General features: G+C 49.1%; 2 protein-coding genes across 2 annotated transcripts in view; one reads left to right on the top strand and one right to left on the bottom strand.

Annotated features, from left to right (window-relative positions):
• Positions 1-3,556: 3,556 nt before the first annotated feature.
• Positions 3,557-21,280, top strand: CHRNA3 (cholinergic receptor nicotinic alpha 3 subunit). The gene is made up of 6 exons (XM_039216819.1): positions 3,557-3,653; positions 4,860-4,999; positions 5,112-5,156; positions 6,217-6,326; positions 11,100-12,111; positions 20,858-21,280. The coding sequence occupies exons 1-6, from the start codon at positions 3,557-3,559 to the stop codon at positions 20,984-20,986; spliced, it is 1,533 nt and encodes a 510-aa protein (XP_039072750.1). The 3' UTR covers positions 20,987-21,280.
• A 3,513-nt stretch (positions 21,281-24,793) lies between these two features.
• The window catches only part of LOC120219913 (neuronal acetylcholine receptor subunit alpha-5-like), a 37,259-nt gene continuing 36,974 nt past the window's right edge, over positions 24,794-25,078 (bottom strand). Inside the window, exon 6 of the mRNA XM_039216832.1 lies at positions 24,794-24,901. Coding sequence (XP_039072763.1) covers positions 24,877-24,901 — 25 coding nt within the window. The 3' untranslated portion in view covers positions 24,794-24,876. The remainder of the gene's footprint in view (positions 24,902-25,078) is intronic.

Below are 25,078 nucleotides of genomic sequence, written 5' to 3'. Positions count from 1 at the left end.
AACCCCAGAGCCTCTGCTGAGTTCTCGTCAGGCTGCTCGTAGCAGGGAAGACAGGCAGAGGGGCCACACGGGCAAGGGTGTGAGCCCAGGGCCTGGGAAGGGGTCCCAGGGGACAGAGCAGGCTGCTGGGTCCCCCAGGCAAAGGCGGTGGTGCCTCTGGAGGCCAGCAGGCTTCTGCCAGCCCCACCCCCACGGCGGCCTGAGAAGATGGAGTGGAGGCTGGGGGGCGGGGGGCGGCCCTGCAGGCCCCACTGCCCTGCCCCCCACGCAGCTTGGGGTGAGAACAAGAGACGGGCCTTGCTAGGCCCCATCCCTCTTATTTATAACAGATTTGGCTCTCGAAGCACAACGTGCGGCATTAATAGCTCTTCTACCCTGGCCTCCTGGATAGTCTGGGGGCCTGCAATGCTGGGGGGAGGGGACTGAGGACCTGAGAGGCACAGAGGTGGCCACACCAGCTGCCGGGGGTGGGGGTGTCTCTTGCCCGATAGTGAGGGCCCAGCTTGAGTGAAGGAGTGGAAGCAGGAGTCCCGGGCACCTGTGACCAGCCCCTCTGTCTGCCCGCAGGTCATTGAAGACTGGAAGTACGTGGCCATGGTGGTGGACCGGCTGTTCCTGTGGGTCTTCGTGGTTGTGTGTGTGCTCGGCACAGTGGGGCTCTTCCTACCCCCCCTCTTCCAGACCCACACGCCTTCTGAGGGGCCCTAAGCTGCCCTGCTTGCCCAAGGGCCCCAGGGTTGTGGGGTGAGGTGATATGAGCGGCCAGGTGAGCGGTTTCCTGCTTCCTCCTGAGTGATGGCTGATGAGGCCCCAAGTACATGAGCCCATCAGCCATCAGCCGCATCAGACATCCACGGCCGGGGGAAGACAGGGTGGGAGCCCTGGACTGTCCTCTCTGAAGGCCTTGGTGGGGCCCCAGCAAACCTCGGCCAGAGGAATTAGGCCAGTTTCCTTCCCCGCGGGGCTTACGGACACGGACCAGAGCGGCACCTGCTGCGTACCAGGAATCTTGCCCATATCCCGGCCCACCTCTCACCCCGTGGTCCTCCACTCCCCCACCGCGCGAGGCCCACTGGTCTTCTCTTAGACCCTCCACACTTCTGGGCCCTCCCAGCTCAAAGCTTTTGCATGTGCTGTACCTTCTCCCCAGACCTTCTTCCCTGAGCCTCCCGAGCTCCTGCGGTGGCTGCACCATCCAGGGCTCTGCTCGAGTCCACCCTTCGTTCCCCAGTCACCCAGCTGCCTTGAGCCCTCCTCGGCGCACTGTCCACACGTCACCCACTAGAGCGTGAGCTCTGTCAGAGCAGGAACCTGGGCCTTCGTTTGCAAGCACCATCCCCAGGGCCTAGGACGCGGCTCAGCACGCGGCAGGTGCTTAATAAATGTTTGTTGAGTGAATGAATGACTCCTATTCCTCCTTCAAGCCCAGATGCCCCTCCTCTGAGCAGCCGCCCCTGGCTCCCCTTCTGAAGGAATGGCCCTCTCCACAGCCCTGGTCATGTTCTGCCTTCTGTCAAGGCCGGGTTCGCTCCCAGACGCTCTGACTGGTCCTTCCACATACTGCTTTGCCCGGTGCCTGGCACGTGACAGGCTCTTAAAGTATCTGCGAAATAGAGAAGGACCTTTAAAATTCTATTTCTTTTTTGTTTTAATTTTTTAGCCTTTATTTACTTTTGAGAGACAGAGAGAGCAAGCATGAGTGGGGAGTAGTAGAGAGGGACAGAGAGACAGGGAGACACAGAACCCAAAGCAGGCTCCAGGCTCTGAGCTGCCAGCACAGAGCCCGATGTGGGGCTTGAACCCATGGACCGCGAAACCATGACCTGAGCCAAAGTCGGATGCTTAACCGACTGAGCCACCCAGGCGCCCCTAAAATTCCATTTCTTAAATAATACAATAAAATTGACTTTCTATGTATCGTTCTCTGAATATGAACACATATGTAGATTCCTGTAATGAGGACATGGGAGACCCATCAGCCAAACGCCTCCCTCCCTGCCGAGTCCCTGCCAGCCAATGACGCCTCTCCATCACTGCGGTTTGGTCCTTTCGAGAATGCCGTTCCAACAAGTCGCACAGTGTGTAGCGTCTGGAGAGTAAGCAGCTTCTGTCCTTCAGCATCATGCCTTCTTTGAGATCCAAGCATGTTGCTGAGGCAGCAAGGGTTTGAGCAGACCCCGGCTGTGAGCGCTAAAGCACCGCTTTTGGGCAACTATGAATAAAACTGCTATAAACATCCACGTGTGTGGGAGTTTGTGTGAAGTCAGGTTTTCATTCCTCTAGATAAATACCCAGGAATGTGGTCGCTGGGTTACGTGGGGATGTATGTCTACTGCCAGGACTGTCACACTACCTTCTGGAGGGGCCTACAGTTTGCATCCCCAGCAGTAAGCGATGAGAGCGAGCCGCTCTGGATCCTGGACTGCACTCGGTGTTGCTTTATTTTCACCATCGCAGTGGTTGTAAAGTGGTGTATCAGCCAGGTTTCCATTTGCTTTTCCCTAATAGCTGATACTGAACATCTTTTCATGTGATTTTTTTTTTTTTTTTTTTTGCCTGTGTATATCGTCTTTGGTGAAATGACTAATTCTTTTTTGGTCATGGGCTTCAGTTTTCTTAGTGTTGAGATTTTAAAAACAAACTTATTAAGGTGTAACATACATATAATAAGATTTGCCCATTTTAAGTGTATAACTCAATGAGTTTTAATAAGTTTATCACCATAATCCAATTTTAGAACATTTGCACCCCCACCAAGACCCTCACACCTATCTTTTTGTACTTCTGAGTTTGGAGGGTTCCTTGTAGCTACTGAGTACAAGTTCCTGGTTGTATATCTGATTTGCAAGATTTTCCAAATGAAGGGGATTTTGCCCAGAGAATGAGAACGGTCTAAATGGGGGTCTGAGAGACTGCCCCCAATTCTTAGATTCTGAGTCCTGCACAGTGTCTTCTCTTGTTTGGCTTTCATGTGGGTGCCCGACCCCAGCCCTGGTAGGTGGTCTGGAGGCCCCGCGTGCTCACCGCAAGCCCTGGGGCAGCACAGGTGTAGACGCTGGGGGAGCAGGGCGGGAGCGCACGGAAGCCTCATTTTTGTGTCTGTTTCTCTCTTTTTTTTTTTAACCGTTTATCAAGGAACATTCCAAACGTATTCTAAAGTCCAGCCTCAACGATTACCAACTCGCCGCTTCCAGCCCTGCCGTCTCCCTCCCGAACCACCCGGGTCACAAACCGCAGCATCGCACCGACGCACTTGCACTTACTGAACGGCGGCGTCCGAGCGCCGAGGCCTCGTCCGGCGCGTGTGTCCGCGCGGCTCGGGAGGGGGTGCGGGGCGCGACCCCGCGGGAGGCCGGATGAGCCCGCCCCGCGCCCCGCCCGCCGCCGCCGCCGCCCCCGCCCCGCGCAGCCCGCGAGCCCGCGGCGCCCACGCCCGCGGGAGGGGCCAGGGCAGCGCCCCGCGCCCCGCGTCCGGCTGCGAGCGGCGGGCTGCGCCGGGAGCCGCTGCGGAGTCGGCCTCCGCCCTGGCCGCGCCCCGCGCCCCCGCCCCGCGAGCATGGGCGCCCCGCCGCGAGCTGCCGCGGCCGCGGGGCTCCCGCCGCCCCGAGCGCTGCCTCTGCTGCTGCTGCTGCTCCCGCTCCCGCGGCCGCCAGGTATGGGTGCGAACCCGGAGGGCCGGAGGGCGGGAGGTAGGAAGGGCGCGAGCCGGTCTGGGGGGCCCGTCTCCCCTCCGGCCCCCCCTCCCAGAGTCGTCTGGGTGCGAGCCGGGAGGGCCGGCGCCCTGGCCGTCCGTTCCCCTGTCCGCATCCCGCCCACCCCTCGTCCTACGAATAGATGGGGAAACGGAGGCCAGAGGGCCCTGAAGGCTGGGCCGGTGTCACGGTCGGGAGAGGGGCGCGCCCCGGACCGGCCGGCCCTGACCCTGCGGGAAGGTCTAGGAGGGCGGTAGACACCGAGGGGCCTGGGGCTTGGCTGCACGGGGGGTCTGCCTGGAGAGCGCTGTTTCTGCCTCCTGGGCGCTGAGGACCCCACCGCTTCTCACGCAGCTCCTGCCTGTGACCCCTACGGGGTGAGGAAGGGGGAGAGGGCGAGACCCCATTTTTCCTCCAGGATTCCCCTCACCCCCTTCCCAGTTTATCCTCAGTTCTGTAAGTGGGAAGGCGCACAGCTGACTCAGGCAGCTTGCAAACAAAGGGGGTCCCCAAGGTTTCAGAGAGGTAAGGTCTCTGACACACTCAGCAGGAACCATGGGTCTCAGTTCAAGATCACAGAGGGTTGGTGGCCAAACTCCTGTGGGGTCCTGGGCAGATGAAGGAGACCCCAGACCTGGGCTGCAGTCTCCTGCAGGCTGGGAGGCAGAACATCTAGCCCCGGGCGGCCATCTGTCGTCATGGAGGCAGCAGGTGGCTGTCCGTAAGCTGGCTGCGTTTGCACCCCACCAAGCCCGTGGTAACAGTGAGGTAAGGCTAGTGCTTGAGCTCTTAGGGCACGCTAGCAGTGAGAAGCACTTCACTTAGAACAGTCCTGTGAGGGGGATACATATACAATCTGTTTTTATAGGCAAAGAAAGTGAGGCTCAGAGAGGTTAGACCCCTTGCCTCAGCTCGCACAGCTTACAAGTAGTTTGGCAGGATTTGCACCAGATCTATCCAAATTCCAGCCCAGGTTTGTAACTAGTTTCTCCCTGGATGACTGTGACCTTATGTATCTTTTGGGCCTCTGTTTCCCAGCCTGTAACTTGAGGGAGTGGGGCTCCTCTGGAAGTCTGGAGCTCCACAGAGCACTCCCAGCATGTGGTAAGGAGGCTGTAGGTGGGTGGTGTCCCTGGCGAGGGGAAAAGTGGCCATTATTTCCTGCAGTGGCCGTCGCCTCCGAGGCTGAGCACCGTCTGTTTGAGCGGCTGTTCGAAGATTACAACGAGATCATCCGACCTGTGGCCAACGTGTCTGACCCTGTCATCATCCAGTTTGAGGTGTCCATGTCTCAGCTGGTGAAGGTGGTGAGTGCTAGAGCCGCAAGTCGTGGCCATGGGAGTGGGGCTTCTGGAAGAGGCTTTCCCAGAACCAGCCTTGTGTTTGAATTCACTGTCCACTTTTTCTCTCTCCTTCTAGGACGAAGTAAACCAGATCATGGAGACCAACCTGTGGCTCAAGCAAGTAAGTGAGAGCTGCTGCCCCCTGGTGGTCACTTCTGTATTCGCTGTGAGGGACCCACAAAGAGCCCAAACAGCCCGCTTCACTCTGGTGAACCCAGATTGGGGTCCACTGACTGGCTGGTATGTTTCCTCCTGGGCTTGGAGTCACATGCACTGCTCCACAGCCTCCCTGGAAGTCAGCCCCCCCCCAAGCCACAGATGACAGATTGCAGCCTGGAGGGAGAGACCTCCTCAGTAACCCTGCAAACTAGCACAGACTCAGCCTGGAGCTCAGCCCCTGACTTTGGGCTGGTGTGAGGCCACCTCATTCCTTTCGTCTTGCCAAAAATTTGTTCAAGTCAGATCCTGCTGCTTTCTTTGGTAGAGTGGGAACAGGGTCTCTGGATTTTCCTATTCAGATTGAGGCCAAAGAAACGGGCTTCCACATGCTCTCCCCCCACCCCTGGGGAAGCTTTGCCCAGATCTACAGATACCTCCCTGGACCAGTGTGACCCTCTGCCAGCCCACCCAACTGAGTGCTCATCCCACACAGTCTTCCCACCCCCAGAAGGCTGGAAAGCCAGGAGGGCACGGTGCCCACTCGGCACTCTGTCCACAGCCTCACCTGTCTCTCCTCCCATCTCCCAGTCTCTGTCCCTACATGCTTCTCGGGCCCCAGTGGGATCATGGCTCCTTCCCCAGAACCCTTCAGACACCACACCTGCTTAACCTGGAGGTGGAAGAGGGCTGTGTGTCATTAGCACCCTGCTTCTGTCAGTGGGGAACACATCTGAAAAAGCTCCTGGAGTGCCCTTTCAGGGATGTAAACAGCAGGCGCTTACAGCACAGACCTGGCCTCACTGTTGATGAGGGGCTGGGCTTGCCCAGCCATGAGGGCAGTGGCTCTATAGCTGGGAAGCAGCCTACACACCCAGCCCAGTGCCATCTCCCCCACAGATGCCCAGAGGAGAGTGGGGCTCCTGGGGTCTGCAGCATGGAGGTGGGGGCTTCACCAGAACAGCTGAGGTCCAGGAGACCATGCCGTCCTGCTGCCTCCTCCTCTCCCTGCTTCCTCCCTGCAGATTTGGAACGACTACAAGCTGAAGTGGGACCCCTCTGAGTACGATGGGGCAGAGTTCATGCGTGTCCCTGCACAGAAGATCTGGAAGCCGGACATTGTGTTGTACAACAAGTAAGGGGCCGGGTGGCCCACCGCCTCCCAGTGCTGTCAGCCTGGACTCTGGGCCCTTGGCTGCCTGGCCTTCCCTGGACCTTTTCCAAGAGGGCTTCATTGATTTGTTAATTCCACAGGTGTTTACTGAGCACCTGCTATAGGCCAGATGCCGGCCATGGCCACCCTGACTCCAGGACTTTACCACACACCAGGGGAGACAGGCATGAACTACGATATCCAACTGCGCTGTAACAGACCGGGGGAGGGAGGGAGGGCAGTCTGCTGCCAGGGCCCTCACTAGCACCTGCCCTTCCCTGTAGATCAGGACCACAGAGCACTCAGTTCTTCTGCCCCTGGTGACTGAGACCACAGTTTCAGGAAGCCTCTCCATTGTATTTCACAGGGTCTTCCTCTGCCAGGCTCAGCCTACCCATCATGACGCCTCCTAAACTGGCCTCTTCCACATTTAAGCATTGTTATTAAGCAGACATAAACTTTAATTGATGTTTTACAGTATATACTAGTTTATTCTCTGTGTATTGAAAAACATCATTTTTATACCTGTGCTTTATCTCTAAAGTTATACTGCTTTAACCTTAAGCATTTATCAGGAAAGCACGTCCTATAGAATTAATCTGATTTTAATAACTGAAAACACTTCAGTGTTTAGGTTTTTATGCCACAGGAGTACAAACTCATATGCTTTATTAGGGCTGCAGAAGCTATGTTTTTGACTGAGTCCCACTTTCTGTTCACTAGCTAAAAGAAGGGTCTTTAGCCACTCCAAAAATGGGCCCTGTTTTATTTACTGGTTTTCCAAGGAAATACATGATTCATAAATGTTTCTTTCATGCAACTTGTATTTGTAAATTCAGTCCTTACAGCACTGGGACACAAGATACACTCAAGTGGTTTGCAAAACAGGAGCAGTCTTACCAATCTCCTGATCCAGAGGCTCTTAGGGAACTGGGCAGAGTGTTCAGAATTTTTGATAAGCTAGAATTAAGAAAATGCAAAAATTTTAATCTCATGATTTGTATTTTATGGCTATTTTCTAGCTGAAAATGTTGGGTGAACAGCTGGAGGACTTTAGGGTGTGGGTTTAACAGTTCTGCGTCACAGTGAACTGATTCAGATTGGATGTGGTGAGGAGCAAGTATCATAAGGAATTTCCTTGGAGTCTGAAACTGAAGATAGATTGTAAAGAAAACCACCAGCCCCTCGGAGTTAGAACTTGTTTCCCAGGACTGATCCTCCATTGAGAGTCTCTTCATTTTGACACGAGAAACACCTTTTACGTCCCCATGCCAAAGTTTCCCCTGTGGTTGGTTTTCTGAAGTTCATTCTCTGCCAGGATCCTCAGAAGGCAGTTATGGGCACAAGCTGCCTTGCATTCTTACAAGTTTATAATTCACTGCAGCCTTTTTAGAGACTATGTTCAGGTTACTTAGCTGGATAGAAAATTATTGGCTGAAATCTTCCTTCATAAAAATCTTTTAAAAATGCCAACCGTTCCAGTATGAAGTGTCACTGTCAAAACCAGTCTAATGTGACTTTGGGGGACTTTTAGAAGACAAAGGGGACTCTGCTGATAAGCATGTGGGGACCACGAAGTGAACCCCGACTGTCCTGGGCGAAGTGGGATGCACATCCTTGCAGGGTGTTCTTTCAGCTCAGGCACCCAAAGGCTTCTTCCTTTGTAAAGTCAGCTGTTTGACTCTGTGCCACATGCACAATGCGATGCGCCTTTATTCCAGGAAAGCTTGTTTCAAGTTCTGGGTCATTAGATTTGTTCTGCTGCTTTGGGCTTTCTCTCCAGGAACTATGTCTTCGTGTATGTCGGAACTTCTTCACCTACATTCTCTGCCCTTCTCTCTCAAGTTCTTGTTTCTGTTTGATTTAAAACTCGTCCCCTCTCTCTGGTTTCATTCCTGCGACTGCACTTCCTCTGGCATCTTCTTTTAGCCTTTGCTTCTAAGATGGTTTTTGATTCTTTTCCGAGTAGTTGTCAGCTCTTGATGCACCTGCTATTATTGTCTGGCCAGGTTATTTAACTTTTTTCTGATGAGGCTGTTACTTCCCAGCTTCCAGAGATCGCTTAGCACTTCTTAATCTGTAATATCAGGTTGTCACTGTTACCCGTTCTGAGGCTGTCCTGTTGGCGTGTGGCTTCTCTGCTTGTGATTCAGTTATTGATCTTCATACATTTCTTACAATACAATCTAATCCTTTTCCATTGCTATTGTTGAAATAGGTGGCCTTTGCTGAACCTTTAGGACAGGCTCCCAGAGGGAACAGGGTGGGTGGGGGTCTCCTTACATCAGCTTGAGAGCCCCCTGGAAACGCAGGCCTCTAGGCCTGAGCCCAGCTGCTGCTAGATGCCTACTTCTCCAGCTTGTAACCCATCTTTTCTCTTCTCAGCCTGTTTACGACCTGGTTTGACTTGGGTCCTACCCTAAGCAGTGTTTTTCTGGGTGGGTCTCTGTCCTTCCAGAAGGGAGTTTGTTGGGGGGGATTTCTGAGACACCCAAGCCAACACCAGCCCCGAAGGTCGTCCCTGTAGACTGCTGGTAGACCCCCCACCTTTTTGGTTCCCTCCCCCAAACCGGAAGCTATAAAGGCCCTGTTTCACTGTTCCCCTTGCTGAGGATTCAGCACAGACTGAAGTCCTCTTTCCTGAGGGGGAGATGCTTCTTGGTGGTTTCTGTCCCTAGGGCTCTTCCCTGGTGATCACCACCTCCAGCTGACCCTGCACAGCCCACACAGGCCACCCTGGGGTTGGTCGCTGGACCCCACATGCTCATCTTCTGAGATTCAGGAGGCCGCATGTAGCCTGACTTTGATGACATGGTCGGTAGGTTTTTCTTTGCTGGGAACTTGGAGAGTGTTCACACCCACTCACTTCTCTTGCTCAGTGTCCCTTAGAATGAGCCCTCAGCTCATCGTGTGCACCCACCTGGGCTTCTCTTTTTCAACAGCCTCACACACGGGCTCCTGGACGCCTCCCATCCCCACTGTCTCTTACTGCAGGCCATCCCCTGGGCACCCAGAGGGCAAGACCATGGATTTTCTGGTCATTCTTTTGAGTCCACAAGATCCACCAGGTGCCCTTTCTATGGCTGAGGCTGTGCCGCCAAGGCCTTGCCTGTCTGCTGGTGGCAGAGATGGGTCACAGACCCTGCCTGGTCAGCAGACACGCCTTCTGGTCTGGGCAGGCGCAGCCCATGACCAGGACCCCCAGAAACAAGCAGAAGTGAGCACCAACCACCCAGGTAAACTTGTCTCCGGTGTTTGGCCTTTGGGTGCACAGGCGGTTTTGTGACCCCTAACTCGTGCCCCAAACTGTGGGAGCCCTGCCCTCTGACCTTTCGATTCCCGGTCAGTAAAGTGAGGGGCTGGACGAGGGCAGGGACCAGCGCAGGGACATGAGCAAGGACTGGGTCATCGATGTTTTAGATGTGTGGGCCGGTCTCTGCCATGGTGCCCCTGAAGGCAGTCTCCCTGCCTGCGGGCTGTAGTAAGAGGTCCCCTTCTGCCCTGATGTTTTGTTGACCCTGGACGCTGTGTTCCAAGGTAGTGAGGGCCGTGTGGGCCCTCCCTGCTCCGCACCCCTCCCCTAGCCATGTGAGGCGCTGCAGGGCTGGCAAGGGGATGGAGAATGAACAAGGGCAGCAGGGCCCCTCTGGACAAATCGGTCGACCAGATGAGAGGGAGGCAGCAGCCTGGTGTCTTCACTGGTAGCAACTGTCCTGCTCCCTGGAGGCACAGGAAGGGGGGGGCCCGAGAGCAGATGGAAGACACGGGTGGGACGTGTCCCTTCCTGTTTCTACATGTTCTTACTGCATCACGACAGGAACACACAGAGATCCCTGCATGTTTAGGTCTGTCACATGCATTAGCTCTTCAGGCAGGTGAGTGGCGGTTCCTTCTGAAGGGTCTGAACTCTAAGCGACCAGCAGAGCTGACCCAGGGACACGTCTGGAGCCTGACCCAGGTGAGGCCACCACTTGAGGGCCGGCTGCTCTCTCAGATGTAGAACTCGGTACATCGGTCTCTGGGTAAAAGGAAAGTGCGGGTGTGCAGGGAAAAGAGGCACAGGGAGAAAACAGGGAAAGATCAGAAACTATCAGGAAACTGAAGGCACAGGAGTGCCCGTTGTGCTGGATTTGAAAGACAAGGCATCAGAAGACGTCATTGTTCAACCCAAAGCAGGGGTGGGGTGGGGGGTGTGGGGAACTCAGGGTCAGAGGTCAGGTCTGGTGGGAGCCCATCTGCCAGGGCTCAGTATGGTGGGAGCGGGCTCCCTGTAGCCAGGCCTCACACAGGTGTGTGCACACACAGGAAGTGCCAGCATGGAGACTGAATGAGGCGTCTGCAGACCCAAACCACAGCAGAATGAGGGCCAAATGTCCCCAGAGGTTGCCTGCCTCATGGACAGCATGCATCCCATTTCTTGAAAGGGGGAAAAAATTACTTTCTGGCATTTGAAAGTATCTCTGTCAATATCAAGGCAGAGTTGCATTGGCAGAACAAACCAGTGACATGCCCGGGGTCGGGGCGGGGGGAGGAGGGGGGGAAGGGCCAAGTCAGATTATTGCAGGAACGGAGGCTTGGGCCTCAGTGTTCCTGTCAGCCAGTGGGGAGGTAAACCAGGTCACCTTGCATGGCACACGGGGCTCTCATGTTCTGTAGTTTATAAGCTGCCACTTGCCACCTACTTTGGGTGGTGGGAGAAGCTGGCCTGGGCAACTGCATGATAATGACCGTGTCATTTGCCACCTGTGTCTGCAGTGCTGTTGGGGACTTCCAGGTGGACGACAAGACCAAAGCTTTACTCAAGTACACAGGGGAGGTGACTTGGATGCCCCCGGCCATCTTTAAGAGCTCGTGCAAAATCGACGTGACCTACTTTCCATTTGATTACCAGAACTGCACCATGAAGTTCGGCTCCTGGTCCTACGACAAGGCAAAGATTGACCTGGTCCTGATTGGCTCCTCCATGAACCTCAAGGAGTACTGGGAGAGTGGCGAGTGGGCCGTCATCAAAGCCCCTGGCTACAAGCACGACATCAAGTACAACTGCTGCGAGGAGATCTACCCCGACATCACGTACTCGCTCTACATCCGACGCCTGCCCCTCTTCTACACCATCAACCTCATTATCCCCTGCCTGCTCATCTCCTTCCTGACCGTGCTGGTCTTCTACCTGCCTTCCGACTGCGGAGAGAAGGTGACCCTCTGCATCTCAGTCCTCCTCTCCCTGACTGTGTTTCTCCTGGTCATCACTGAGACAATCCCCTCCACCTCGCTGGTGATTCCCCTCATCGGCGAGTACCTCCTGTTCACCATGATTTTCGTGACCCTGTCCATTGTCATCACCGTCTTCGTGCTCAACGTGCACTACAGAACCCCCACCACGCACACGATGCCCGCGTGGGTGAAGACCGTTTTCCTGCACTTGCTTCCCAGGGTCATGTTCATGACTCGGCCCGAGAGCAGTGAAGGCCACACCCAGAAGCCAAGGCCCTCCTGCAGTGCTGAGCTCTCAAACCTGAACTGCTTCAGCCACACAGAGTCCAGAGGCTGCAAGGAAGGCTGTCCCTGCCAGGACGGGATGTGCGGCCACTGCCACCACCGCAGAATAAAAATCTCAAATTTCAGTGCCAACCTCCCGAGAAGCTCCAGTTCTGAGTCTGTCAACGCTGTGCTGTCCCTCTCTGCTCTGTCACCGGAAGTCAAAGAAGCCATCCAGAGTGTCAAGTATATTGCTGAAAATATGAAAGCACAAAATGAAGCCAAAGAGGTAAGGATATGTTATTACACTGGTTGGTCGTTCATTCAAAAAACATTTAGGGTGGGTCAAGAGATCAGAGTCCGGAGTCAGCAGCCTGTGCTCGGACTGGCCCCTCCATTTACCAGGTGGGGGTCCCTGGACGTGTGCCTCACTTACCGGAGCCTAACCCTTCGTGTGCACAGTGGAACAACTAAGCCCGTGAGTGTGTCTGGGCATTGGCCCCTGAGCTACCAGCTCTGACATCTGATGCCAACACACTCGGTCAAAAGATGAGCCAGAAAAGGGCACAAGACCAGCTGAGCTTACAGTTTTTACTTTCTGTGTTTTTTTTCCCTATTGAGGTGAAAAATGTATGCCTATTAAGTGTACCTGCTTTCACATGAGGTGTTCTCCCATGGAACGCTGAGCTAAGCAAGCACATGGGATGTGTCCAGTGCCCCTTCCCAGTCAGCAACCCCTCCGCCTCACTAACTGCTGATCTGACTTCCTTGATGGTTTTACCTCTTCTTGAACTTCATTTAGATGGGATTCTATAGTACAAACCCTTTCACGTCTTACCTCTTTCATTCAACAAAATGCCTTTAAGGGTTATCATCTTGGTGTTTTTTATTGGTATATAATATTCTACACGAGGGCTTTGTCACCTGTTTATTTTACTGTTCTTGGACATGGGCTGTTTCTAGTTTGGAGCTATTTTGAGGCAAGCTGCCATAAATATTCTTACACGTCTTTAGGTGAACATGTGCACTCATTTCCCCTGAGGGTACACCTAGGGGTGGGGCTGCTGGTCACTGGAGAGATGTCTTTTTATTTTTTTTCCACAAATAGTTTATTGTCAAATTGGTTTCCATATAACACCAGTGCTCATCCCCACAAGTGCCCTCCTCCATGCCCATCTCTCCCCTCCCCCCGACACCCATCAGCCCTCAGTTTGTTTCTCAGCATTCAAGAATCTCTCATGGTTTGCCTCTCTCCCTTTCCCCCACCATTTCCCCCCTTCTTCTCGCCCTTGTTCCTCCGTTAAGTTCCTCCTAATCCTCCTATACGTGCAAACATATGATATTTGTCCTTCTCTGCCTGACTTATTTCGCTCAGCATAACATTCTCAAGGTCCATCCATGTTGCTATACATGGCCAGATTTCATTCTTTCTCATTGTCATGTAGTATCCATTGTATAGATAAACCACATCTTCTTGATCCACTCGTCCGTGGATGGACACTTAGGCTCCTTCCATGTTTTAGCTATTGTGGAGAGTGCTGCTATGAACATTGGGGTCCATGTGCCCCTGTGCATCAGCATTTCTGTATCCCTTGGGTAAATTCCTAGCAGTGCTATTGCTGGGTCATAAGGGAGTTCTATTGTTATTTTCCTGAGGAACCTCCACACTGTTTTCCAGAGGGGCTGCACCAGTTTACATTCCCACCAACAGTGTAGGAGGGTGCCCGTTTCTCCACATCCTCGCCAGCATCTAGACTTCTCTGATTTGCTCATTTTAGCCACTCTGGCGTGAGGTGGTATCTCAGTGTGGTTTTGATTTGTATTTCCCTGATGAGGAGGGATGCTGAGCATCGTTTCATGTGTCTGTTTGCCATCTGGATGTCCTCTTTGGAGAAGTGTCTGTTCATGTCTTCTGCCCATTTCTTCACTGGGTGGGTTGTTTTTCGGGTGTGGAGTTTGGTTCCTTATAGATTTTGGATATTAACCCTTATCTGATATGTCATTTGCAATTATCTTTTCCCATTCCGTTGGTTGCCTATTAGTTTTGTGGGTTGTTTCTTTTGCTGTGCAGAAGCTTTTAATCTTGATGAGTTCCCAATCGTTTATTTTTGCTCTTGATTCCCTTGCTTTTGGGGATGTGTCTAGTAAGAAGTTGCTGCGGTGGAGGTCAAGGAGGTTGTTTCCTGCTTTCTCCTCTAGGGTGTTGATAGTTTCCTGTCTCACGTTCAGGTCCTTTATCCATTTTGAGTTTCTTTTTGTGCTTGGTGTGAGAAAATGATCTAGTTTCATTCTTCTGCATGTTGCTGTCCAGTTCTCCCAACACCATCTGTTAAAAAGGCTGTCGTTTTTCCATTGGATATTCTTTCCTGCTTTGTCAAAGATTAGTTGGCTATATACCTTTGGGTCCACTTCTGAGTTCTCAATTCTGTTCCATTGGTCTATGTGTCTGTTTTTGTGCCAATACCACACTGTCTGGATGATGACAGCTTTGTAGTAGAGGTTAAAGTCTGGGATGGTGATACCTCCCGTTTTGGTCCTATTTTTCAGTATTACTTTGGCTATTCGAGGTCTTTTGTGGTTCCATACAAATTTTAGGATAGTTTGTTCTAGTTTTGAGAAGAATGCTGGTGCAATTTTGATTGGAATTGCATTGAATGTGTAGATTGCTCTGGGTAGTAATGACATCTTAACTATATTATTCCTATCCATGAGCATGTAATGTTTTTCCATTTCTTCGTGTCTTCTTCAATTTCCTTCATAAGTTTTCTATAGTTTTCATCATACAGATCTCTTGTATCCTTGGTTAGGTTTATTCCTAGGTATTTTATGTTTTTTTTGTGCAATTGTGAATGGGATCAGTTTCTTGATTTCTCTTTCTGTTGCTTCATTGTTGGTGTATAAAAATGCAACCGATTTCTGTACGTTGATTTTGTATCCTGCAACTTGGCTGAATTCTTGGATCAGTTCTAGTAGGCTTCTGGTGGAGCCTGTCGGGTTTTCTATGTAGAGTATCATGTCGTCTGCGAAGAGTGAAAAGTTTGACTTCCTCTTTGCCAATTCTGATGCCTCTGATTTCCTTTTGTTGTCTGATGGCTGATGCTAGGACTTCCAGCACTATGTTAAACAGCAGTGGTGAGAGTGGACATCCCTGTCGTGTTCCTGATCTCAGGGGGAAAGCTCTCAGTTTTTCCCCGTTGAGGATGATGTTAGCTGAGGGCTTCTCATGGATGGCTTTTAGGACGTTTAAGTAGGTTCCTTCTATCCCGACTTTCCCTAGAGTCTTTATTAAGAAGGGCTGCTGTATTTTGTCAAATGATTTTTCTGCCTCTATTGACAGGATCATATGGTTTTTATCTTTTCTTTTATTGATGTGATGTATCACATAGACTGATTTGCGAATGTTGAACTGAGAGATGTCTTTTTAACTTCAGTGGCTACTGTAAGGTTTCCAAAGTGTTTGGCCCAGTTGATACCCCACCCTGGGCAATGTTTGAGAGTTCACTTGCCACACATCCTCACCCACATGTGTGAAGTGGCACCTCAATGCTGTTTAATTAGCTTTTCCCTGGTGAGTAACAATTAGGAATCTCCTTCTTATGCTTACTAGCCATTTGTACATTATCTTTTGTGAATTACCTAGTCAAACTGTTTTCTTTCATTTCTTTCTTTTCATTTCTTTCTAATTGGGTGAACTTCTATTTCCTTCAAAGATCTTATGCTAGAATTAATATCAAGTATTAGGAATAGGGAAGGTTTTTTTTTGTTTTTTATTAAATGTTTATTTACTTTTGAGAGAGAGCATGAGTGGGGGGAGGGCAGAGAGAGAGGGAGACACAGAATCCGCAGCAGGCTTCAGGCTCCAAGCTGTCAGCTCAGAGCCCAATGCGGGGCTTAAACTCACAAATCACAAGATCATGACCTGAGCTGAAGTCAGACACTTAACCAACTGAGCCACCCAGGTGCCCCAGGAATAGGGAAGTTTCACACTTAAAAATATCAAATGTCTGGCTGCTCTCTGACCTTCTGTTTACTCCCAAGGTTATCAGAATCAGATCTGATAATTTTATAAGTAGTTTTGCTTTAAAATTAATTGGCTCTGCCTTATGATGCTTATTAGCAAAGAGCTAATTTTTTAAATGTTTTATTATTTATTTTTAAAATTTTTTTAATGTTTTATTTATTTCTAGGAGAGAGAGAGAGGGACAGCGTGAGCAGGGGAGGGTCAGAGAGAGAGGGAGTCACAGACTCTGAAACAGGCTCCAGACTCTGAGCTGGCAGTCAGCACAGAGCCCGACGTGGGGCTCGAACCCACGAACCGCGAGATCATGACCTAAGCGAAAGTCGGACGCTTAACCGACTGAGCCAACCAGGCGCCCCATGTTTTATTTATTTCTGAGAGAGAGACAGCGTGAGCAGGGAAGGGTCAAAGAGAGAGGAAGATACAGAATCTGAAACAGGCTCCAGGCTCTGAGCTGTCAGCACAGAGCCCGACACAGGGCTCGAACCCACTAACCATGAGATCATGACCTGAGCTGAAGTCAGACACTTAACCGACTGAGCTACCAGGTGCCCCAGCAGAAAAGCTAATTAACCGATCATTTCAGCTCCTGATACACTGTAGGTAATTACCATTGACAGGGAATGACTGGAGCATCTTTTATTTCGCCCTGAATGGCACATTAACGTGGAGGAGATGGGAGGGAGACAGCAACTGCTGCCTGCCCACGCAGCCCAGCCACCGGCAGAGTTGTGAGCCCACCATGTGCCTAACAAGGCAGAGCCTCCTGCTGAGCCTGTAATTTAGCCAAAAGTCAGGCACACCTTTAACTTCGGCTGAAACAACCGTTGGAGCTTAAGTACATGATCTGTGAACATCTCACATTTGTGCAACACTGACAATGTTTGTAGGTGCTCTCTACCCCTTTCTTTATCCACCTTAAGAAGAATCATTTAAGGTAGCAAAAATTTTATAAAGATTGAGATCTAAATACTCAAGACTCCATCAAGTCATTAGAAATTTACTCTATTCCAAGAATTACTTACTAGACACCTGACAAAGTGTTAGTTTCACGAGGGTCTAAGACCTATTGTATAAAAGGACATTTAAAAAATTGTTACTAAAAGGGAAGTCACAACCTAAATGCCAAGAAGATACATTAGCGGCAAACTAGTGGCACGTGACTCATCTCAAGGGGCAGCCACTGCTCATCTCTGGTCATCTGTCACCACAGGGGAGTTGGGCCCAGTCGTAGCTCTCCCGTTTTTCCAGAAATAGCAGAAATTGGCCCACAGGCCAGCAGAGCGCAGCCTGTCCATGCTGAGGAGACTCAGGCTGTCAGAAGGAGGCCTTCTTTGCCCGTGTTTGTGACTGCCGTGCCACTTACATGGTTTTCCAGAGAGGCTTTACCTTCCTAGATCTGCAGCTCAGCGTGGCTGGTTTGCACTACGCATGGCTCCTAGGAACCTCACTGAGGGGCTGCTTTCCCAGGTCGCCTCCTGAGGGTTTTGGGGAGCCCATGTGCCACCACCCTGGCCCTCCCGGCAAGGGAACACTATGGTGTCCATCTGCCTTGGCTGGTCCCTTCTCCAGGCTGTTTGTGTGGATCACCACTTGCTCACATTTGGCCATATTAGTAAGAAGTTTAATTACGTTAATACGCAAACTTGGGGTCGCACAGAAGGGCTCTTTGTTGGCGGTGTGTCTCCGGCTGCTCACCCTGGGGTCAGCTCCACTGTTTGAGTGCTTCTCTCAGCCGTGGAGGTGTGCCTGCGCCAGAGCCACGGTCTTCTGAGCGGACAGTCCTGAGGCAGCTAGTTTCCTGTTGGGCTGGACACACATACGCAGGGACACACAGACACGTCTCTGCGTGTATATACCTGTATATAGGTGTCCACGTATATCTCTATGCGTGTGGTTTCATCCCTTCCAGAGTCTGACTTTAGATCAATGATTTATGAATTTCCATTTGTTGTAATTACTGTTTAATCAGGGCTAAATTTCTGCCATCTTATTGCATGTTTTCCATTTATTTTTCTTTTTTGCCTCAGTTTGTGCTGAGCACTGGAAAGTCTGAATTGTTTCTGCTGGTTGGAAAGCCATTCTTCGGGAAGCTGTGTCTCAGCGACTTAGACCCACATGCGAGCTCTCTTTTCCAGTTCTATCTGCCTCACTCCTCGGCATCTGCATCTTGCCCCCCACCCCACAGCCCTCCCCTCTGGTCTTCCTCACTGCCTCGGCCACACTGGATGTTACCAGAGCTTCAGTTGTGGATTTCGGGGGGGATATAGTTTTGGGGTCTGCCATCCCTTTCTCTAGTCTACATCACCTTCACTAAACCACTGACTTACCCTCGCCCTCCTGGCTTTCTCTCCACACTGGCACGCCTTGATCCCAAGTGTTCATGGTTAAACCTTCTGAGGCCTGTAGGCTTAAAAATATAAACACTCTCATTTTTAAGGGAGTTTAGCTGGATACAAAACTCTGTCAGGTCTTTTTCTTAAATACTTAAAAACACTCCTCCTCCGTTGCTTTTTTGTTTCAGTATCACTAATGAAGTTTTAAGTTAATCTGAATGCTGTTTCTTTGTGATGAATCAATTCTATCCAGAAGCTCCTGGAATTTGTAGACAAGTCCAGTGACACACAACACAGTGTGTCGGTGTGGGTCTCTCCTAAATTGTTCAGCATTCTTAGGAGCCATTTTATCGTGAGGTTTTTCATTGTTGATTCAGAGAATCGAGGTTTCCTCTGTGAAGATTCCCTCCTCTCCACGTCTGTCCCTGAACCGCACACATGTGCTTCCAGCTCCCGCCTTCCTTCCTGCCACGCCCTGCCCTCCGCACGGGTTCCTTCCAGCCAACTGTTCCCGTCCTGAGTCTTTCCCTCCACTTCTTGGTCACATTTTTACTTGGTGACTGCTTGTTGTGCTTCCTGTTCCCAATACTCTCTCTGATCTCTGAGGACAGCCTCTTTAGTTTACATCCTTAACCTGTCTGTTCTGTGAATGTCCTTCCAAGCAGCTATGTTTGTGTTCTGAGGCCCGCAAACTCACTTTTTCAGGGGCATCCGCCATCCTTGCTGGATGGTATCTGGGGAGGGCCCACAAGGCAGGAGGCCCATGTGGCCAGACTGGACTAGGCCACCCTTCCCTCTGGGCCACCCTGTCCCTCAAGGGATGTCTCTCGACCACCCAGCTTTTCCTGTCAGCCAGGCTGTCCTCTGCTCTCGCGTTACCTGCGTCTCTGGGCTGGGAGCGGGCAAGCTGTGAAGAGGCAGAGTGGTAAGGGTGAGAAGAGCACAGCCCGAAGCTCCCCCGGGCCCCCCACCCCTCAGGCCCTCCTCCGGCCCCCCTTAGCAGAACCTGGACGGTCCCCCCAGCCTCTAACGTATGGGCTCTCCTTGCTTCTGGGACATCTCTGGGGCTGGGCTAGGAGGAGGAGCCAAGAGTTTGCACCGTTTTGCCTGATGTTTCTTTGTTATCATTAGTCCCAAAGTTTCCAGGCTCAGATGACGCCTTTAGGACTTTCGGAGTTAGACATAAATTCTCACCCAGCTGTGTTTGTGCAGCACACTTGTGCTCACGTGGAAGACCTGAGTCTCATCTGTGTTCACCAGGCAAAGCCGTGTGAATTGCTGTCAGAGGAAGATTTGTGGTTGGATAAGGGTCATCTTTTTTTTTTTTTTTAATCAGCATGAATATCAATAAGTACTATTCATTAAGGACTCTGTGCCAGAACGTTATTTCACTTAATCCTCATCCTAACCCTCTGAGGGTAGTACTGTTCTTATCTGCATTTCATAAATGGGGAAATTGAGGCAAAGAGAGGTCACATAATTTACCCAGATTCTCAGACGCTGCAGTTACAAAATCAAAGTCTACCTGCTACAGCCTTCGTAGGTTAGCTGGTAGAGGTGGGTGGGAACCATAGGTTCATTGTGTGTTTGAGGCACTTGCAAACCAAAGCCTTAGGAATTCACATGAAGTATTGGTATTATAATTCTAATTTTAGCCGAGAATCCTTAGTGTCTTCAGGAGGACACATCTGCTCCAGCTCACAGTAGTAAAAGAAAATCCTTGTCTCCCAGTCCCATTTCAGTGCACTTAATTAAATCACTAAATCACATGCTGCCTCTTTATTATGCGATTATTTCTTCAAAATCAGTTGATTCATGGGTTCTCTCTTCTTCAATTCAATTACAGTTTCCTTGCCTTCTCAGTTGTCTAGGAGTATAATTAACATATAATTCTCCTTCCTATTTCAAGCCTGAATTGGGGCTGTATTATAGACAATTAGTCTTGCTCTTTCTATGGTCTTTTACTTTATTGTCAGCAATTATTTCTGATTTTCAGCCTGTCCTCTCACTGTTTAGAGTCCCGCGGTACTTGGCCTTAGTGTTGAAGAGGGTGTTTGGTTAGCTGGGCAGGACGAGGAGGCAGAGGGGGAGAGATGATGGCCTTGCCCTGATTTGCTTATTTCATGTCTGGAACAGATGTTAAATGGAAATTAGTATCTAAAACTGGATAAGAACCAGTACTTTGAAGCAATGGTAAATGATGGCTGGATTGTATTAGCTATTCTAACAAAGTCCAGGAGTCCTCAAGTCAAATAACTGGTTTTACTAACTTTATAAATTAGAATTCAGTTTACAAAAAAATAGGTTATGTATACATTAAGACATTTTGGGTTTGTTTGTTTGTTTGTTTTTAAGTAAGCTTTTTGCCCAACTTGGGGCTTGAACTCACAGCTCTGAGATCAAGAGTTGTATGCCCTACTACCTGAGCCAGCCAGATGCCCCAAGAAATTTCTGATTCAAAACAGACTAAACAAGAGTATTTTATACCTGCCTCCTATGACACATAGAGGGACTTGAGGAAGGATTTCCTCGGACTCCATTAGGAAACAGGGTTTCTTGCAGAATGGCTTCTGCTGCTGCAACATATTTATTCAGTGTTCAGTTCTGAGAATGTGTCCACTATGCCCTTCCCTTCCTGCTTTATGTTTTCCTCTTTCACGATTTTTGTTTTTGTTTTTTAGATTCAAGATGATTGGAAGTACGTCGCCATGGTTATTGATCGAATTTTTCTGTGGGTTTTCATCCTGGTGTGCATCCTAGGGACAGCAGGATTGTTTCTGCAACCTTTGATGGCAAGGGATGATGCTTAAGCACCGAACCGTGTTTGCCAGAGGCTTCCTAGAATGCGGAGGGATACTCGTTTGTCACTGCGGTAAAATACACTTGACCGTGAAATTTACCATCTTCATCGTGCTCAAGCCACAGCTCAGTGGTTAAACAGCCACGCTGCTGTGCAGCCACCACCATCCATCTCCAGAGCTCTTCATCTTGTAAAACCGCAGCTCTGCACACATTGAACACTAACTCCCCATCCCCTCCCCACCTGACACGCACATTTTACTGTTTTGAGTACTTTAAGCACCTCATATAAGTGGAAGTACACAGTATTTGTCTTTTTGTGATCGGCCAGTTTCACTCAGCATAATGTCCTCAGGGTTCATCCATGTTGGAGCAGGTGTCAGAATCTCCTTTCTTTTTAAGGCTAAGCAGTGTTCCATTGCAAGTGTATTCATGTTGCTTATCCACTTACCTGTCAGGGGACACTGAGGTGGCTTCCACATTTTGGCTGTTACAGATAATGCTACTGTGAACAGGGCCACACATGTATCTGTTTGAGACCCTGCTATCGATTCCTTAGGGTATCTGCCCAGAGGTGGAATTGTTGGGTCCTGTAGTAATTCTGTTTTCAACTTTCTGAGGAACCTCCATACAGTTTTCCACCATGGCTGCACCAGTTTGCATTCCCACAGGGGCGCCAATTTCTCCATGTCCCCATCAATATTTTCTGGGTTTTTTTGTTTTTGTTTTTTTAATAATAGCCCTCCTAATGGGCGTGAGGTGGTATCTCATTGTGGTTTTGATGTGCATTTATGTAACGATTAGTGATGCAAAGCATCTTCTCCTGTGCTTATTGGCCATTGTGTGTCTTCTTTGGAGAGGTGTCTGTGCAGGTCCTTTTCCACTTCTTTTGTTGTTGTTTTGTTTACTTTAGAGAGTGCAAGCAGGTGAGGTGCAGAGAGGGAGGGGAACAGGATCTGCAGTGGCTCTGCGCTGACAGCAGAGAGCCCAAAGCAGGGCTCAAACTCACACACTGAGCTGTGAGATCATGACCTGAGCTGAGGTCAGATGCTCAACTGACTGAGCCACCCAGGTGCCTGTTCTTTTCCACTTCTGAAGTGGGTTGTTCGTGGTTTTTAGTTAAGTTTTAGGAGTTCTCTATATATTCCAGAAATTAATCTCCTATCAGAAATAGGACTTGCAAATATTTTCTCCTACTATGTGGGGTGTCTTTTCACTCTGTTGATAGTGTCTTCTGATGCACAAAATTTTTAAATTTTCATTAAGTCTAATTTGTCAATTTTTTGTTAGCTGTGTTCTTCTGTGTCACATCCAAGAAGTCACTACCGAATCCAGGGCTGTAAAGAATTTGTCCTTCTTTCTCCCAAGAGTTGTATTGTTTTAGCTCTTACATTTAGGCTCTTTCTCATTTCATCGAGCCACCAGCACGGCTTCTGGCATTCCAAGGCATACTTATTTATCCAGGTGTCTTGGTTTTTATCAAAAGAGATTCATGCAAGAAAAAAGTCAAGAGTATGTATTATAGATAAATGAACATTTAACCAGCCTTTTTGGTAAGGGAGAGAAACATCAAAATATAATTCTGCAGTGTTAAGCAGTAGACAGTACTAGAGAATATGTAAATATGGGCTAAATATGAAAACTGTTTCTCCTTTTGCGGTGGCTGAGGCATAACTGGACAGGAAAACGTGTTGCTCAGAAATGTGAAAATCCATTTGGTTCCGGATCACAACAGATTTCCCAAGGGTTTTCTTACTTGGCCTGTAATCTCCTTGTAGTTTTGTACTGTTTCAGCAATACCCCACCACCACGGTTTCTTCCCAGGCACTCCTCGCTCACCACTGTTTTCCAAGAGTCTAAGGGCCGCGCCTCCTGCACAGAGTGCCTCAGCTTTTATCTTGCATCACCCTAGGGAACTATGCTCTGAAAAGGGGTGCCCAGTCACACATTCATTGCTATTAAACCTTTGGAACAGCATTTCTTAACCTTGGCGCTACTGGCATTTTTGGCCAGATAATTCTGCGTTGGAGGGACATTGCAGGATTTTTAGCAGCACCCTGGTGTCTACCCACTAGACGCCAAGAACATAATCCTGGGCCCCCTTGCTGTTATGACAACCAAAAATGTCTCCAAAAACTAAGTGTCCCCTCAAGCACAAAACTGCCCCCGATTGAGAACCACTGCTATAGACAGATTATTAAGAAGAGAGTATTCCAAACTGCAGTTCTGAATCTCAGTAGCCACTGGTAGGAGATGAGGGCTCACAAAGACCATTTTAATCTTCTCACTAGTCATTTTGACGTTTTGGCTTTGTGAAAATAAAACTGACAATATTGCGGCCCGCTGTGACTCATGTTTTGTTAAGTCAAAGGAAGATTTCTACAAAATTTACTCACTTATAGAAATTTTAAGTAACAGTAATAGAGGTAGAAGAGGAATTAGGGATATATATGTGCTAAGAGAGCTAACAGGCAGTTTAAACTCATCAAACCAGACTTTCACTTGTTAAAAGACATTAAACATGTGCCCACAATAAAATACAAATGGACAAGATCCCCTCTGCCTTCCAAAGAGTGTTGACCTTAGATGGGTTACTTACTATATAAATAAGGCAAATTTGTTCTCTCAAGAGCTAAGAGTTCCAGGTAAAATGCAGGGCTTCCACAGTGTTTTATTCCTGGTCATGGCTGAATCAGGGCATCCAGAGATGGAGTCTCACCTGTTTACCTGTGACGTGTGCTACGGTCCTGAATGAGCAGTCACCGGTGAGACTGCATTGCATCTAGAGGCCCTGCAGCTCTATGGCTCTAGGACTGTGACTGCTGGAAAGGAGATGAAACTGAAATGTGACAGCCACGTAATGGCGCACTTCCACCTAATTAGAAACCAGCTTTAATCTTGGAAGGTGGTTTTTCACAGTATGATTTGGTAGCACCCATGGACATGTTTTTAAAATTAGGGATTCACTTAATTGTAGAGGACTCTTCTAAGATTAAGGATACAGAAATGCTACAGTTTATATAGAAGATGGTTAATTGTGGAAAATGTGGATAAAGGGGTTGAAATTAATGTTAAGATACTAGTGCATCTCCATAAGAGTTGTCTATTGTGTGATTTTACAATTGAAGGTAAACTACAAAAATAGTTAATACAATAATTGTTCAGTTTAAGCATTTAAGAAATAAAGTAATCCTTAAAGGAATTCCCATTTTTCATTTTTTACAATGTTGGTTATACAAAAGCAGCATCACATTAAATTGTTATCATACCAAGTAGTTAGCTTATTTAATATCACAGTATAATAACATGCTAAAGATTAGCGGTTACTCCGTGGATACAGGCCAGAAAGAAAGAAAAATTTTAAATGTGTACCTTTACCAAATGCAGAAAAAGTCCTGAAATCAGTCTTCAAATACAACACGAATTTTCCAGCACAATCAAAAGACGAGCTTCACCGTTGATTACAAACTGGTACTGTTTGCCAGGATACCAACATTAGGCTCTCACTAGTACGGTTCAGATAATATTTTGCTATTTTCAGATCAAATGTTGAGTTATTACTTCAGTCATGCAGGTAAAATGTTCTCATGGGCAATCTATTAAGATAAACCAATAACTGTTAATCTGGTAAAGCTTGCTTCAGATTTTAAACGCAATTTACATTTTCTAATTTTATAGATGCCAAAGACATATGTGCCTTTGGTAACTAAATTTCTACTATGGCCCTACTAAATTCCTACTATGACACTACTATGGAAGAAGGATCACTTATTTGCATCTCCAATATGAACCGGTACTATTATATTCGCCCACTTATAAATAACAGGAACAAAAAGCCCAAGAGATCCAACAATGGAAACCAGAAGAAAAGTCCATAGAAACATCCGATCAAGCACCTGCGCTATGAATTTCCAATCTTCAACCACCTGTTGCAAAAAAAAAAAAAAAAACATATTAAATACTTAAATTAAAATTGTGTAATTAAGATATTACACACCGAGTCAGAGGCCAGATCACTTTCTGCCTCCCGTTGCTGCCTCACAACGGTAGGTGACCTTGTACTCAGAGCTCAGAGACAGACACTCTCCTGACAATCTAGAACA

This window comes from Hyaena hyaena, unplaced genomic scaffold, assembly GCF_003009895.1.
Source record: "Hyaena hyaena isolate Hyena2069 unplaced genomic scaffold, ASM300989v1 scaffold_13, whole genome shotgun sequence".
Taxonomy (NCBI): domain Eukaryota; kingdom Metazoa; phylum Chordata; class Mammalia; order Carnivora; family Hyaenidae; genus Hyaena; species Hyaena hyaena.
The sequence above is the reverse complement of the archived record's forward strand: the minus strand, read 5'-3'. Positions and strand labels throughout refer to the sequence as shown.